General features: G+C 46.4%; 1 protein-coding gene across 1 annotated transcript in view; it reads left to right on the top strand.

Moving 5' to 3' along the window:
• The first annotated feature begins 2,827 nt into the window (after positions 1-2,827).
• The window catches only part of bmp6 (bone morphogenetic protein 6), a 34,556-nt gene continuing 19,456 nt past the window's right edge, over positions 2,828-17,927 (top strand). The window contains exon 1 of the mRNA XM_080854808.1: positions 2,828-3,283. Coding sequence (XP_080710934.1) covers positions 2,878-3,283 — 406 coding nt within the window. The 5' untranslated portion in view covers positions 2,828-2,877. The remainder of the gene's footprint in view (positions 3,284-17,927) is intronic.

The raw sequence follows: 17,927 nt of genomic DNA on the forward strand, positions 1-17,927 counted from the left end.
TTACAGATTGTCCAGTCATCATACTTCTCATTTGTGTGTGTTTGCATGTGTGTGTATTTATGTTTACTGTGACCAACAATGTATCTGTTAATTAGGGTGAGGAGATACTCCGTCTAGACGCCATGATGACAGGACTGCTAGTTTACAGAGGCCTCCTGCTTCCTTACACTGGGCCAGCTGAAAACATACACACACACACAGACACACACACACAAACACACACACACACACACACACACACACACACTCACATGCATACATGTACACATTCACACACTCACATACTCATATCTATACAGGTACTCACAGAGGCTTGCATATACACATTTAGAAAATTGCATTACGTGCACACCCATAATCAGGCACGTGCCCACACACACACAAACACAAACACACACACAAACACACACACACACACACTTTGAAGATTACTCTCAATATGTACTAACCGTGCCTCATAGCCCATAAACTGGTTTCAGTAGTGTTCATTAGTAAACTCCCTTTCCAAACATTATGATCTATAAGTTTCCACTCAGGGGGTGTGCTATTACCATTAATCTCGATAAATGTTCAGATTGATTTAGAATGACTGTACTGGCTTTCTGCTAAGGGTTGTTAGTGACTTCAACAGTCTGCTCCATTGTGCCTGGATTTACACAAGACTGCAACACAACATGTCAGACTAGGCACTGGGACAAGACAGTGTGCCCCAGTGGTAAAGTGGTATATCCACCCTAGAGTAATTTACAGTCTTTTAGCCCAGGCACCTCCTGTAAGTAGTGATTGAAAAGGATATGAAATGTAATGTTTGCATGGGTATTACATTATCCAGGCAATATATAGGCATAAAGAGAAGAAGAAGACCGTGTGAGCTCGTACGGTCATAGGTATATATCATTTACAGAATGCACACATTTCTTCACAGCTCTTCTATTTGTTTACTCTTAACTCTTCTCTTTATTTGTGTCTCTCTTTCTCTCCTCTCTCTCTCTCACTCTTTCAGCATGACTGTCATTTGGTTCAGCCAGAAAATCGTGATTCATGACTTCTGGATTGTTCTTTCCGAGGCCGTGCTCATTTTAGGCAAATCCTGGCCAACTTTTTATAACTGCTTCCCCCAAATTTAAGAAGATTCGTATCGGCAGTTTTATGCCGCGTCTGAAAATAAGCTTCCTGAAGAGAAAGGGGAATACAAAACACAATATAGACCCTCAAATAAAAATATGTAATTTGAAATGCTTTGTTTAAATCGATGGCAACTACAGTGTTTAAAAAGTTATGTTAAAGGCTTTATTTTTAACTCATTATTCACCACATTATTGGGACTGGGAGGCCGATAGCATCTGTGGCTGTGACTGTGGAAGTTTGAGCGGTGTTGGATGACCCGAGTTCTGGAGTTGAGCCAGTGGTGGTCGGGTGGTGGGGGGCAGTGGTGGTTCTGGTTGTCTAGGGTGGGGGCTTGCATCTGCGGCTTTGATGCTGTGGTCTTCACTGCTGCAAGATAAGATTGCGAGCCCCGGAGATAAGAGCACCCCGTCTATCAGAACAATCTGTGCTGGGCAGACACAACATGGTGTGTGCGTGTGCGTGTGCGTGTAGGTTCTTTTGGCACTGTTGGCACTCCACAAAGGGGAGACACACACACCAACACCAAACATGCCGTCTCATCAGACCCGCACCTGATCCAACCAAACAGCAGTCTTTATGTACTCAACCCAGTTAAGCTACCCCCTTCCAATACACAGAGTTTGTATGAAAGTCTCTTAAAGGCAGATAAGGATTTAAATACTTCCCCATACTTAAGTAGTGTCTGACTGGAAGCTTGCCCGTTCACGCGGTGCCCCACAAGGAGTTTTAACAATGACTGCAGTAGCGCAAATCCTAATACTCCAACATTCAGCGTACTGTGGAATCGACAGCGTATGAGAGCAACCGTCTTGCTGTTTTCCTTTTCATCGTTAGGGGTCATGCTTATGCAGGAAAATAAGCTCCGAGTTGAGTTGTCAGTTGTAAAACTTTAGACGGAGTTTTTGCGTCACTTTAAACATGTGTTTTAGTGAAATTAAAAGGTATACTCAGTTACTCGTTTTTTGTATTTGCCTAAATCTGCATGGCTAGTGTTTTAGTCCAAACATGCGTACATGCGTAGTGGCACGTTTATGCGGGGAGTACTGCTTGAGAGTGCGTCAGGTGACCTGAGATAGATTTATCCTTTCGAAATCATATATTTTGTGAGGGGGAAAAAAGCCTCTCCGTTTGGTGCGAAGTGATTAAATTGTCCTCGAAAGCTCCTCCTCCGTCGGCGAAGACTGGGCGGGTACTGAGACTACACGCGTTGTGCTACCTGCTTAATTCCCGTTATTTAGGAATCACTCAAGGCAGTATTGTTGCGTGTTCGGTGGCTATGGAAAATCTTTATAACAGAAGACAGAAACCTCTGCCACGTTGATTCGACGTTGTTGCTCTATAAATTACTCGTCACAGTTGCAAGACTAACAGTCCAAATTGTCGCGGGATGCTTTATTTCAGTTATTTGAGTGAATTTTCCAAGGAGACTTAACAACATTGGAGACAATTTGGATGAAGTTGGATTCAAGAAAGTTTTATGCTTACTCTAATAAAACAGAAAGAGGATTTAATGGGGACATCCAAGAGTAAAGAAAACCCTGGACAATTCTTTCAAGCACTTAATATTGGATGATAATTCATATGGCGTGAAGGATAGTGCCTCTGTCAAAGGAGCTTAATCCGCTTCTTTTTGGCGAAGTGTTGGAGCGCACAAGAACAACTGCCGCATAAAGAACTTTTAATTAACAATTTGGGGAAACTCAAACGTCTTGACAGATAACACTCTATTCATTCCAGACTGGATATACAATGACAAGCTGTTGGTTTGCTTTTGCGGGGTTGTGGTGGAGCTCTTATTGCATGTTCCTTATTGCAGGTAGCAATTATTTATTCGATGGCAACAACGAAGTTCATCCGAGCTTCGTTCATCGGAGGTTACGGACGCATGAGAAGAGAGAGATGCAGAAAGAGATCTTGTCTATCCTCGGACTGCCGCATAGACCTAGACCTCATCTTTCACACGGCAAGTACAATTCTGCACCACTCTTTATGATGGATTTGTACAATACCATATCTAACGAAGAGAAAAACGAAGTGGACGGGATTCTGGACCAATACAAGTCCATGTTTACCACGCAAGGACCCCCTTTGGCAACTTTTCAGGACAGTGCCTTCTTAAACGACGCGGATATGGTCATGAGCTTTGTAAACCTGGGTAAGCACAAACAAATTTTCGCAAATTATAATTATAGACTTGCCAAATGATGATTAAAATTAGGCTCAATATTAACCACTTAAGACACTGGGCTTTCTCTATTGATGCTAGCAACTGTAAAACGCAACAGGCTGCCTCCGAAATTAAAGGGTAGCCTGAAGGTGGAGATCTCAGGGGTACGGAGTTGCTTAAGGCCATGGCATTTTCACATTCACATGGTTTGGAAGGGGGCGGCCGTGGCAAGTGCCGCAAAGGTGCAGCTCCAAAATTGCACAGGTGCGTTGGCTCTCACGGGCCACCGACCCATATTGCTAGGAGAGCCTGAGGTCAACATCCATGCGCAACGGGCGTAGCCTACGCATGAAAGCACAACTGCTTTTCAGTTGCCTAACCCCTCAGATCAGATTTTTTTTTCTGCTGCAGTAAATAGCCCACACATCCATTTTACACTCACAAAGTAATGGAATTAATTGAAGGATTGATACGTGTTTTATGTCGTTTATGTTAAAGTGGTTTAACGGAAAAACACAATCAGGATACATTATTTAATCAAGACGGGGGTTTTGCAACGCTAAGCTGCAGTCGCATAAGCTGTAGTAGAGTGCAAACCACATTACACTTGTGTTTTGCAATACTGCTTTAATTAGTGCCTCGAACGCCGAAGAGGCTCTGTAATCATAAACAGGGAAAACAGAAAAAAGAACACGATCACTCCCTCCATTAGCCGTCCAAGTGTTTACAAAAGCAATCTTTGCTGACTGTGTTAAGATAAACAGAGTTTCTGCCAGACACTGGTCAATGAAGCAAACGCTAAGCTTGATGGATGTCTCAGGACATGAGAACACCACGAACCATCCTCGGCACTGATGCGATGGCACAGCGAAAAAGTGTTTTCTCCAGTAGGCTACATGAGAAACGTTACATGTATTGTTCACCTGGTGTTGGAAAGTATTTAAACGCGCACTGAAAACCACATTCCTCGAGGAGGTGCTGACAGCCGTGAAAAAGCGTATATATACTCACAAAGTGAATCATCTGCCTCTGTGAACATGTTTCAGCTTCCGATCGGTACATTTTTCATGTGGGTCCTTCGGTTCACCTCGAGAATGCTATGACATTACCATATTACTAATGGAGGTCACTGACTCAATGAATGTAATTGCAATTCATGTCTCCCAAGCCAAGAGCCGGCATCTGCTTTGCTAATATCGCAAAGTTTGGATACGGTCTGTCACCTGATATGGTTTTAATTTGCTTGTCCCTCATACACTCTCCACCGAGGCATTAGGGCTTTGGATATAGAGCCAAGCTTTTGAAATGTCTGGACCGAAAGGATAAGGATTTAGTCGAAGAAGAAAAACCGAACTGAATCTGTAGAAGTTATAAAATGATGGAGTCTATTCGCAGCCGTTGTCAGAGATTAATTGGAAAGAATAACTCCGTTCCTCAGGGGTCGAGTCTTTCATGGGATTCTGTATCATCTGTATTCTATGTAAGTGCCGGGCTATGCCTGGCCTATGATTCACGTTGAGCACTTGTTTAGTCGTTAAGATTAGTCATCTGGCCATTAGAGCAGCCCCACTCACGGAGATGTCTCATAGACCCACAAAAAGAAAGAAAATGTGAATTTGGTTAACAGACACATCCTCTTTTCCCTTCCCATAAAAATAGCTACCTCTCCAGAGTCTGTCTGGCTATATGTAAGTGTTAGTGTTGTGAAGCAATACCTAGTTAATATGTGTGTGTAAGAGAGGGAGAGAGAGAGACTTTTCATTCATTACTGTGCCTGAAGTATAATGCCTCATCAAAATAAATGGGACATCTCTTTTCACACACCTTGTCACTCCTGAAGATTTTCTCACTCTGTCTTGGCCTCAGCAGGAAAGCCACTGTATGCTGAGACACACAGGAGAAGCTATTCTCCATTGATTCTTTTGAGGCCTGTGACAAATCAAATTTGACTGGGTGGTCCGAGGGCCAGGAACTTACAGGAACCTTGCATGAATTGGTTCATTAGATGGTACGGAACTTTCAATGTTGTTCCCATGTCAACCTCGCTTAGCTTTGACGGCGTTCTGCGTCTCACCCCGGGACAGGTAGGTGACTGCCAGTGTTTGTCTTGGCATGTGCTCCTTTGAAAACCCCTGAGTGTTGTTTGCGCTCATAAGCCAGTATATTTGTCTGTTTTATTGGATGGCGGGGGTAGCGGGGGGTGGTGTATGGGGTTTGTGTGTGGGGGGGACTTCCAGTAATCCCAGGGAAAATCCAGGAAAAGCATCCCTGTGTTCATTAAGGCTGTCGTCTTTTTCCACCTGGGGGGATGAACAGCCACCCAGCTGTGGAGTCACTCGCCTCCCCCTCCCCGCCCCTAAGCTGTCCATGATTCACAGGGTCCTCTGTCTGCAAGTCTTCTCACACCCCGACCCCAACACGCTCGGCCCATCTCCACACCCCAGCACACGGCAATAGCATCACTGTCAATACCCCACTTAGCAGAGTCAACAACCACCCCCAGTGAGATCGGCCCTATCTACCCTGACTGCAGATGCCTGCCTGCACTTAAAAGCTGACCCACAGATGTGGGTTCAAGGGAGTTTTTTTTTTTTAGAAGATTAGCCAGGTCTAGACAATCCAGGCTTATTCTGAAATGTGCAGATTTTTCTTCCACCCCCAGCCTTTCTTTTCTGAGCGCCCACAAATCTTGGGTAAGCCATTTATTTTGCAGCAGAACGTGTCCTTAAGCCCCTGCCCGATCAAATCATTAGTGGGCCGCGATCAAAGAGTTAATTGTTTGATGCAGGCAGGCTTTATGCAATCCCTCCAAAAAAGACTTCCTGAGGACCGCCAGACAAAGGAGCGATATATCATGACTGTTTTGTGACACGGAGTGTTAGTATGGCAATCAAGCGAAGAATTCAAGCTATGCTCCCGTTCACCCTGGAAGAACACTGTTTGTGTGGAAAGGCTTGACTCAGTCGTGCACATTCAAAATAGAAATGCTCTGACATACAACAGGGCCAGAGGCTGGAGAAGATTGACGTTATTGTATTAATAGACCAGTCTATTTTAACAGGGGATAGGGAAACAATGTGGCATGTTTGGATGCCCCCTGATATCAAGCGGACTGTTTATGCCATTCGGGCAGTGTGTACTGGCTGATATCGTGGAAAAGGAAGTTCCTTAATGTCGTAACTCAATACGTGGATTTTTTTGTCTGTATACCAAGGGGACACAGACATTCATTGTATCTGACTTGAGCAAGGTCCTGTATGTGTATTATGTTCTTAATTCTTTTAACATACAGTGCTTGGACGGGCCAATTGTGGCTTTCATTGTATTTACTTTCAATTAAACTTGTGTGGAGATAACGAATGCCTTGGCAACACTGATACATGCACTGGGCATTCATCAAAGGTCCCTTTAAGACATAAACATCGCTGGTGATTATCCCTGTAGGAATGTGACTTCTAATCTGTCCGTTGGAGATATGTACTCACACACACACACACACACACACTCCCTCTCTCAGTCTCCTCACACACACACACCCTATTTCTCTCTCACACACACACACACTCTCTCTCTCTTTTCTTCACACACAGACACACACACACTCCCTCTCTCTCACACACACACACATTCTCTCTCTCTCAGGTTCTCTCTTTCACACACATACACACATACACACGCACACTCCCTCTCTCTCTCACACACACACATTCTCTCTCTCTCAGGTTCTCTCTTTCACACACATACACACATACACACGCACACTCCCTCTCTCTCTCACACACACACATTCTCTCTCTCTCTCTCTCTCAGTTTCTCTCTTTCACACACACACACACACACACACACACACACACGTGCTGGAGCTGATGACCGGGGGTCAGGAGATAACTGTGTTTAAGAGCGTGCCCTGTTCACTTGTGTCGCACCCGTGAAATTCCTGATGAAATCGCTCCGTCTCACGCCATACCCGTCTCAACTAACACCACTCTCCAAACCTGCTGCCACCACCACCTCCTCCTCCACCTCCTGCTCCACTGATGCAGCGGATCAACTCCAAATCTATACGTGAGAGCCTAGTTGTTTTCTTTTTCTTTTTTCCCCCCCATCAATCTACAATCTTTTTTTTTTTTTGTCAGTGTCTCATCTAGCCCCGTCTCCCTCTCTCTCACCTGTGAGCTTTAGCTTCGTGAAAAGAGATGGATCGAGGTTGAGATAAGAGAGTTGCAAGAATCAGGCCCCCCCCCCCCTCCCCTCTCCCCATCTGCGAACAGCGGGGGATGCAAGGCCGATAACCTCTTTGGAACATCTGATTACAGTCCACGTCTCCCATAGATCATGTTGTGAACTAGCATGCGTGACGTGAGAGGTGGCATTTTCTTTCTGTTTTTTTCTCTCTCTGCTCCTCTTCTGCCATGTCAACGAGCCAACACCTTCAGATTAAACACACTTTCTGCACTTCGACTTTTGCATTTGTCATGTCTGACAAATGTGTGTATGAGTGTTTGGCAGAGAGGTATGTGTGTGTGTGTGTATATATATATATATTTGGGAAAGGGGCATACGAGTGTGTGCATGTTTGTGTGTGTTTGTGTTTGTGAGAGAGGCGTGCATGTATGTGTGTGTTTGGGACAGAGGCATACAAGTGTTTGTGTGTGTATTTTGGAGAGAGGCATACATGTGTGTGTGTGTGTGTGTGTGTGTTTGTGAGGGAGGCGTGTGTGTGTGTGTGTGTTTCGTAGTGAGACACCTTGCATAAGCCAGTGCAGGCCTGTTGCTGTACTTCGTCCCTTCCCACGACTCTCTCTCTTTCTTTCTCTCTCTCTCTCTCTCTCTCTCTCTCTCTCTCCAATGGTTAGGCTGTGTTCTCTATGGGGATTGTTAGTGAGTCTGAAAGTGGGTGTGCGCGTTCTGTTGTGTGAACTGTGTGTTCGCTCACATCTCTATCTGCATCATAGCAGTGCTGTAAAGAGGTCAGTACTATGGAATATGATCTTTACAGACACATTAAATGGCATAATGATTGTCGTAAGTCTACTGTGAAGTGGCACTTTTCCATTTCACACAATAGATTAGGATATTGTGGTAGCACTGTGATTTAATGGGCCTCATAACGCATTAAAATATTTTATTGCCTCTGACATGAAGAGGAGGAATTTTCCCAACATGTCCAACGATTTGCTATCTCTTCAAAGTGCCATTCCACAGTTATTAAACTGTTATAAGGAACAAAATCAAATATGTTTCTGGTGAAGAACTGGTGCTGGGTTGTTTGCCACCTAAAGGTCAAGAATCTGAGTGTTACATGAAAGATCGAATTCTGGTTTGCCGTTTGTTGCCAACCAGAAAGAACATTTAAACCAGTTGTGTGCACACAGAATGCATTCTGGAACATTCTGGAAGTTGTCCCCGCACATCTGTAGCAGTTCTGTTGTGTATTGTAGGATGCCACTGGGGGAAGAATGATGCAATACCTTGTCATTATCTGAAGTGAAAATGGCCCTTTCCCTAGTTGAGGTAGTGGTGAATAACTGAACAGTCAGTTGGACTGCAGGTGCTCAGGTGAGGATAAGATGAACTCAGTGTGTGACAGTATTGTGTGAGTGTGTGTGTGTGTGTGTGTGTGTGTGTGTGTGTGTTTCGGGAGCTCGAGGCACTGCTGCACCTGCTGTCCTTTTCAAGAACAGGCTGTGAAAAGAGCAGGGCTGGAAAAAATGGCACAGGCTCCAGTGAGACCTTAGTCTTTCTCTCTCTCAATCTCTCACTCTCCCACCCTCTCGTTTTCTCTCTCCTTCCTCCCCCCTCTCTTATTCTGTCCCTCCCTCCCCTCTCTCTCTCTTTCCCTCCCTCATCCCGTCTTCCTTTCTCTCTCTCTCTCTCTCTCTCTCTCTCTCTCTCTCGCTCTGTGAGTTCAGGGCTATCTTCCCTCTTGCCTCTCTCATTCTCTCTCCCTCTCTGTCCCTCTTTCTCTATCTCCCTCTCTCTCTGTCTGTGAGGTAAGGGCCATCTTCCTTTCTGCCTCTCTCATTCTCTCTCTGTACCTCTTTCTCGTTCTCTGTCTGTGAGTTAAGGGCCATCTTCCTTCCCGCCTCTCTCATTCTCTCTCTCTCTCCCACTCTTTCTCTCCCTCTCTCTCTCTGTCTGTGAGTTAAGGGCCATCTCCAGCCTGTTTTACTACCTCCCCTGCTGTGGCATTATGGACGACGCTGGTGCCATAGGTGCCGTTTGCGAGTTCTGAATCAACAAAGAGCTGATGTGTTGATGTGAAGCAGCTGCTTTCGAACACAAACACACACACACACGCACACACAAACTCACATATGAGCTTTAAGGTCGAGCCGAGAGAGGCGGTGAACATGACCTCAGGTTTCCAAGGCCAGCTTCACACTTGCGGCTTCGAGTTGGGTCACGACTCCTAGGAAAAGAATGGCTTGCATCTGCAGCTGATAGAGAAGCACCCACAGGGGCAGGAGTCAGAGGCATTAATCCATTATATATGACGGGCTGATAAACCTTCGCTCGCACTCAGTGTTGCAGAAAGCCACTGAGGTTAGCCTTGGCTGCATGCTTCACATGTTTGACCTTATTAGCCAGGGCTGGGCCTTCAGTGCGGACTGGTGTTTACTGTCTATGGGAAGAACACGGAGTGTGGAGTGAATTAGCGGCGCGTAACAACGACGGTGACGAGGCAAGGGTGTCACATTCCAGCACGGAGTCGTGGCCCAACGCCGGCCCCCGTGATTTATCGGCATTCAACGAAACAAGCTGGTGTGTAGGAGAGCACAGAAATGTAGCGGAAAGAAGAGGAAGAGAGAGAGAGAGAGAGAGAGGGAGAGAGGGGGAAATAGAGAACACAAAGAGGAGAAAGTGAGGTGACAGGTCGTGGGTGATTTAAGTGTTGCAGTGGCCTCGGAGGGCAGAAAGACAGAGAGGGAGGGGATGAAGGAGGAATGGAGGGAGATGGTGGGGGTGGGGGGCACTCTCCCCCGTTGTTGTGAAAGAAGACATAACTTGGGAAAAACATGATGGAGAGAGAGCAAGAGAGAGACAGAGAGCAATGGAGGGACAGAGATATAGTGAAAGAGAGAGGGAATGTGTGAGGGAAAGGGAAATCTAGCGGGAGAGACGGAGGGAAAGGTGAAGAGACACTTAGAGAGAGTGACGGAGAGAGGGGTGTGGCAGCCCTCGGCCTGCTCTGTTAGCCGTTGGCTTTTGGGGAGTGGACGTGGAGGACGTGCCTGAAACAACAAGCCCTCACCACCCGCCAGTCCCTCTGCTCGGAACAGGTCGCCTCTGCGCCTCCCGGCTCTCCGCAGCTTCTCTGTCTTCTCCCCCTTTTTGTGTCTCTCTCTTTATTTCCTCCTGTCTCTGTCTCTCCTGTTTCTGACACACTCACACACACACACACACACACACACACACACACACAGACAAACACTCACACATGCACATGCACACACACACACACACACACACACACACACACACACACACACACACACACATACTCACACACTTTTGCTCTAGGTGACTTCCACCCACTCACTCACATCTCTCTCACAAACCCTGTTTCTCTCCTACACATAGTTCTCCATCCCGCTGTCTTTCTCTCTCTCTCTCTCTCTCTCCCTCTCTCTCTCTCTCCCTCCCTCCCCTCCGTGGGGCTGACCTAACTAATTTATGAGGCCTGAGATAGAGGAGGGGCGACTCTACAAACACGATAAGGGCCGAGCAAACAAAGGCTCAGATGAGAGCGGAGATGGTGCTGAGGACCCACTCCCACCAGCACATTCCAGCAGCCAGGTCACTGCTACACATGCTCCGACACAACAACCACACACACACACACACGCAAACACACACACACACGCAAACAGACAGACACACAACTTACATGTACTCTTAACAGGACAGATGAGAGCAGAGATGGTGCAGAGCCAGGTCAGTGCTACACACAATAACTATGACACAGCAAGTGCACATGCACAACCACACACACGTACACGTGCATGTAAACAACAGTATACAACTTACATTTACGCTCGTACACACAATACATGTTGTAAAAGCATATTGTAAAACGCCACAGTACTCATACACACACACACACACACACACACAAATAACAGAACACAATATTCATACCCTCAACATTTGTGCAAGTCTAGTCCCTGCACATACAACACACACATGCAATACTTGCTTCGCGCACACACACACTCTCATATGCCACATATGGATGTTCATACATGCAAACGTAATACAGGCCTGTTACACTGGCACAGTGAAGTTGAGGTAGTTGTTTAAACTGGGGAAGTGTAGGATTCCTGTATGAAATGAAACATTAAAAAAAGTGCCTATTGAGGCATCGAGTATTTCATTCCATTCTGCTGAACTCGTAGAACTGCTTAGAATTCTCAGGTCAGGTGCTGAGCTGAGATTTGTTCCACAAAATCCACTCTAACTTGTGGTGATATCTACTGGCATGTCTACACTCACACACACGTGGAATAAAGTACTCTCTCTCTCTCTCTGCTCTCCTCTCTCCCTGGGCTCTCTGTTGGTTGAGCTCTTGTTCACCTCTTAAGCTGAGTATCAGAAGGAGTGCTTGCATGTAAGGTCAACACTCAGACACGTTTAAGTGGAGCTGCAGAGATTTATCTGCGCACCAGCACTGCTGTTCGAAGCCCCTGGGCTGCCCTCTGTTCCTTTCTGAGTTTCCAGTGGGGATAGGACAGAGAATGAGGGGTGGGTGGAGAGGGAGCAAGTGAGTGTAGAAGAGAGGGAGAGGGAGAGAGTGTGACTGAGGGAGCGACAGAGAAAAAAAGAGAGAGAGAGAGAGGGTGAGAGAAAGTGGGTGAGGTATGGAGAAAGAAAGGGTGAGGGAGAGAGAGTGAGAGAGAGAGATACCCTGGCCCTACAGCTTGTGGCTCTGGAATGCAAGCCATCAATATTTTGACTTCTCCTTTGGAAACAGCTGCGTTTCCTTTTTCAAAGATATTTTTTCCTTATTTATCGGATCCCTCAGGAGAAATCCATCTCAGCCGTCTGACATGAGCTTCCTCCACTAAATCTGTGCGAGGCTCAGGACGGCCTGCAGCACAGACACACACCTGCTGCAGCACACAGCAGATCACTCTAGCAGGTCTGTCTGTCACACACACACACACACACACAGTCACTGTCTCCTATTTTCTCTCTCTGACTTTTTAGAGACATACATGCATATACACACACACACACACACACACACACACACACACACACACACACACACATTGAAACTCCTATGCCTTCTTTGCCTCTCTCCTACACACATACACACACACATGCGCGCACGCACAATCGCAATCACACACTGTGGACTGGCCCTCTGATGACATTCCTCAAAGCCTGGAAATCCTATAAAATGAAACCTTGACAGTAATCACCACAGTCTTGGCAGCCATTTTAAAAGGTTCAGGCCAAATTACAGAGGTAGGCCATTTAAAGTACATCAAAAACCAGAGTCTATCTTTGTTTATATTTACTTTGTTGTAATGGAAGCCAAACTAAAGAGGACCAAGGGAGTCATTTTTTAAGTGGGGGTGGTGGCGGGGTCTGTTGTTTTGTGGTCATCAGATCAACCAGTAGCCTTCCTCTGAGTAAATCACTCAGGAAGCTGACCGTCCAAATCTTCAAGGAGAGAAATATGCAGTTGGGCGGAAAAATGAGATCAGAGTAATATTTGTATGATAGCATGTAATGGCACAATCTGATGGCCAAATGATAACTTACTGCTATCTCTCCATAAAAATGTATCTGGCATGACTTCTGAAAGCAAACAAAAGACAGCGAGTCAAGAGCTTGAACAGGGGACGCCTGCGTCTTATCTGTTTCAAGTGACAACGGATAGATAGTGAACTTTGAGTGGGTCCAACAAACGTGTAAACAAGATGAGCCCTGCGCTATATGCAAGCAGTTGCATAATCACCGACCCCACATCTTGTTAATGCTAACCGCTAGCAGCAAAGATGCTAATTTGCGTCAGCTTGCGTAATACCTTGCGATTGTGTACAGTGGTCTGCCAAAAAAACTCAACAGTGTTCTTATTTTGTTTATCAGTGTTTGGTGAGATAATATGAAAGTTTATCTGTCGCTGAAAAGCCTCAAGCATCTCTGTGCTTCTCATGAGAGGGTCTCGTTTTTACGATGTCAGAGTTTGAGGCCTGCACTCTGAATTGGTATTTGGACGTCGTCTTTCAAGCGGCAGCCAAATGCGAGAGGACCATTAGTCTGTCCCGAAAATGTTATGTCAGCTGTTCTCTAGGATTATGCTTTTTTTTATATAAATGGCTCTATACGTAGAAAAGTGGACTAGAATGGGAATGTTTATTTTCCAGTCCATTTCCTTCATCTTATGGAATTTCCCTCAGATGCAGAAGAAAGAAAAAGTCTGTTATTATATTTGTTGACAGGTCATTGGCTTGCATTGCAAGGGGCTGAGAGTGGATGGTTTTACAAGCGCAACAGAAGGAATCACATGTGACTATTAATGTCAGTGAGCCTGTTCAGGACACCTGAGATCTTCGTTTACATGCATGCACATGCACACACACACACACACACACACACACACACACACACACTCTCAGACAAGAACGCACGCACACACACACACACACACACACACTCTCAGACAAGAACGCACACACACACACACACACACACACACACACACCCTTACTCTTATATACACATACACACTCTTATTTTGCGGCTACCCAAAATTCCTATCTATTGTTTGTCGGTATTGTAAGTGAAAGCGGTACAGAGGAAGTGAAATCTCCCAATGACACATAGGTATGAGGCCATGACTGGTACCATTCAACACCTACCTGATGGGGATTCTGATAGTTGCAACTGATTACAACCAGGGCACCAAAGCTAACAGACAGGAGTGGACACGTCTTTTAACGGAGCCCTCACTATGCAACGATTATCACAAATTATCCATGCTTTTTGGATACCTCAGGATTGCGGAGAAAAGGAAAAAACCCCAAGAAGTTCGCCCAGATTTCATTTCTCCATGCCCGGAATGCAGCGTTGAGAGACGGGGCTGAGGAAAAATGTACCCTGTCTGGCAGTCGTTGTTGGTCAAGCTCTGACTGAGGGCTTTTATTCCCCCCCAACACTTTTAGAAAAAAACTATGTGTTTCAGCAGCGGACCCCTCTGTTGTTGTTTTAACCTGTCATGTTCCAATGCTGATGGATCGGATCCTTCTTTCACGAGCTCCTCCTTCTCCTTTGCCCGCACCGCCGCTCTGATCTGACTGTCAGTTCACAGTGCTTCTCCGCACCTCGGTGCAAGCGTCTCGGCCTGGAGCACACGCGGACGAGCGTCCAGGGCAGCAACCCATAAACCTCCTTTTAACTCTCACTGACCCACACCGGGCCCACTGGCTATAAGCAGGCGGGCTTTGATGCTTGCCCTGGGTCAAAGCAGCGGATCAGAGCTGGGGGTAATCGTCCTGGGACCCCCCTACCCCACCCCTCATTTCTCCCTCCGTCCCCTCTCCCCATCCCTCCTTATCCTCCTCTCCACACTCCCTACATCTCTGCTACCTCCCAGCTGCATCACTACAAAGCCTGACAAGCAGCAGGATGTGGAAACTGGACCCCCAGGAGGTGGGGTGGGGTGGGGTGGGGTGGGGGGAACCCCCTTTTTCAGTCACAGCTAAATCCCTAACAACACGATGAGCGACTCCAAGCCCACTGCTGATAGTGTTGCTTCCAGAGAGTAACACCTTCAGGCTAAGGGCCCTCATCTTATTGACTGGCAACGTGCAACGAGCAAAGTCCGCTGTACGTAAACGATCCTAATTTAATAACTTTGCAAAATCATTTAGCTAATGTTATACCATGAGCAAGATCCTAAGTGCAAACATGGGTCAACGCAATTCTCCCACACGCCACACGATAGCTTTAGCTCATGTGCGACGGACTCTGCTTGTTGCTTTGCTAGTTGCCTGTCAATGAAGTTAAGGCCCATAGCATTCTCTTTCTCTCTCCCTCTGCTTCCAGAACCCGCAGCCAACTTGACTTAATGTCATGGGATAAAACCAGGGTAAATTAAACTTCCTCTCAACCATTTGACTTGAGCAGTGCAAAACAAGTGTACCCCAAGTATTTCCCAAGAAATATGGGAAGCCGAAAGAGGCCTTTAATTAGAGACGGTGGGATAATTAGGATGTGAGCGAGGACATTGAGATGTGTGAGTGAGGGTCCCCTCAGGAGCTGTAAAAGTCCTGTGCAGAAGCCTATGAGAATCCGAGTATAATTACATAAACACATACGAATTCTTCCCGTGCCTTGGGCTCCCGTGCATTTTTATTGGTCAAACCATCGGAGACGACTTTCAAAATTTCCTTTTTTTAAGCTCCCGACTGTTACATGGGGTGCAAAAGATGTCAAGTTTAATTGAAGGTCTGGTGTTGAAGCCTCGCTCGTTTTTTGTGGCGTGGGGTTTGTGGTGACAGATTTGGGATAGGGCTGAGTAATTAGAGAGAGAGAGAGAGTGAGAGAGTGAGAGAGTGCTAGAGTATTGTTGAGTTATGATGTCTCGGAAGGCCTCTTCAACTGACAGTGTTCATGGCTTGGCAGGCAATATTCCGCTGAAAATTAATCACCGAAGAAATGTCGCTTGAGAAATAATAATAAAAACACTTCATGATGTGGAAGTGTTGAAGTAGCATCTGAAGTAGCATGTCTTTCAAGCTGTCGGTTGTAAACACTTTTTAAGTAAGACTTTAAAAGAAGAAAAGAAAACAATCCAACCACAACTAGAAAGGAGACTACAGCAAAACCAAACAAAAGGGGAGAAAACAGTAGATCCCTAATGCAGCAAACAGCTCCATCCCTCACACTGGGCTGCCGGGTTAGTAAAGCCTTTTCACAGCGCTGAATTGTGCACATAAATAATCAGGCTTCTCCCTGCTGATCTGAGCACAGCTTAGCACTGCTCCCTTTCAGCTCTGCGCTGCTGCAACATTAGTCATCACAGACCCACAGCCCTAATGCTCCTGCTAAACACATCTTTCCTCACCCCACCCCACACCCGGGTCTCCAAACTTGGAATATGGGTAACATGGGGGAAGAGTTAAAGGGCGACAGTTAGCGCCACCTAGATGCTGGAGGTGGTTGTAGGTGACCCACTGAAAAGGGTGCAGGAGACGTTGGCTGTGGGTGGGGTTAGTGGAGGGGTTGGTGGGGGCAGAAGGGAGGGTTGGTGGGGTTAGTAGAGTGGTTGGTGGGGGCAGAAGAGAGGGTTGGGGGTGGATGAGTTGACGGAGGAAAACTATATGGGGGTGAGGAGTGAGGTAACCTGAGTGGAGATTGGGGTGGTCGAGGAGCCAGGTGTGGAAGAGGAGAGAGTGAGTGTGTGTGTGTGTGTGTGTGTGTTCGTGTGGGTTAGTCTGTTTGGTTGTTTTGCTCTGTGGTTGTGGTGTTGCATTCAGAATAGAGGATGCAAATGTGGTTCTGGCCTGTAGCTGTCGATGACCGCCGGGGCCCTCTGCAGTTTGCCATGGAAAACATCTAACGTGCGAGACACAGCTCACCACTGACCACACTTTGCCCACTGGCTCGCCGTCGTCACCAGCTCCTGCTTCGGGGCCACTCGACTAATTCTCTCTCTTTCCTCCATCTCTCTCTCTCTCTCCTTCCACTTCTCTTTCTCCTTCCATCTCTCTGTCTCCCTCTGCTTCGTCCTCTCTCAGAGAGCCTGTCAGTTCCTCCCTCTCTGTGTGTCTTCTTTCTCTGTCATGACCTTGTCACACGCTCCTTTTTACACTTTTTACTTTTTATAGAAGCTCTTTTTCCTCAACCTTTTGGTCTGGCAGTCAGTATGTTTCAGTAGCTGTCTCTATCCACTCTTCTTTTCCACACACTCTCCTTTGCCTCCCATCTGTCCCTCTGACTTTCTCTCCCACTTGCTCTTTCCTTTACTCGTTCTCTGCCTGTTTTTTTTTCTTCCTCACTGTCCCTTCTCTCTTTCCTTCCCTCTCTCTCTGACTCTCTCTGCCTGTTTCCCAGTGTTCCTTTTTCCCTTTCCCTTTCCCTCCCACCCTTCCTCTTTCTTCCTCTCCTCATGTCTCTCTCTCTCTCTCTCTCTCTCTCTCTCTCTCTCTCTGTCTCTCTCTCTTTCCTTCTCACCAGGCGTCTTCTGGTCTTTTTTTCGCTGTCGTCCTCCACAGCTGCTCAGTAGGTCAGTCTCCTCCTGTGTCGTGCTGTGTGGGCTGATGACAAGAGCACATACACTGGAGGCAGATGTTGTGCAGGTGGAAAGGAGAGATCAACCCCAATTAGAAGAGGCGCTGTTATCCCTCCACTTTCTTTCTTTCTTTCTTTCTCTCTTTCTTTCCCCACTCCATCTGTTTTTCTCTTTACCCATGTCTCTCTCTCCTTCTTAATCTCTTGTCTTTTGTATTTATTGTATCTAGTGGATAACTCTCCCCTTCTTTTTTTCTGTTCCTTCACTTGTTTTTTTCCCCACTGCATTCTTTTTATCTCTGCCTTTCATTTCTTCTTCCCCCCTTTTTTCCAGAAGGAGAGGTATCTGTGAAGAAGATGAAAAACGCCTACACAGAGAGCAAGG

Source organism: Sprattus sprattus, assembly GCF_963457725.1.
Source record: "Sprattus sprattus genome assembly, chromosome: 17".
Lineage (NCBI taxonomy): Eukaryota > Metazoa > Chordata > Actinopteri > Clupeiformes > Clupeidae > Sprattus > Sprattus sprattus.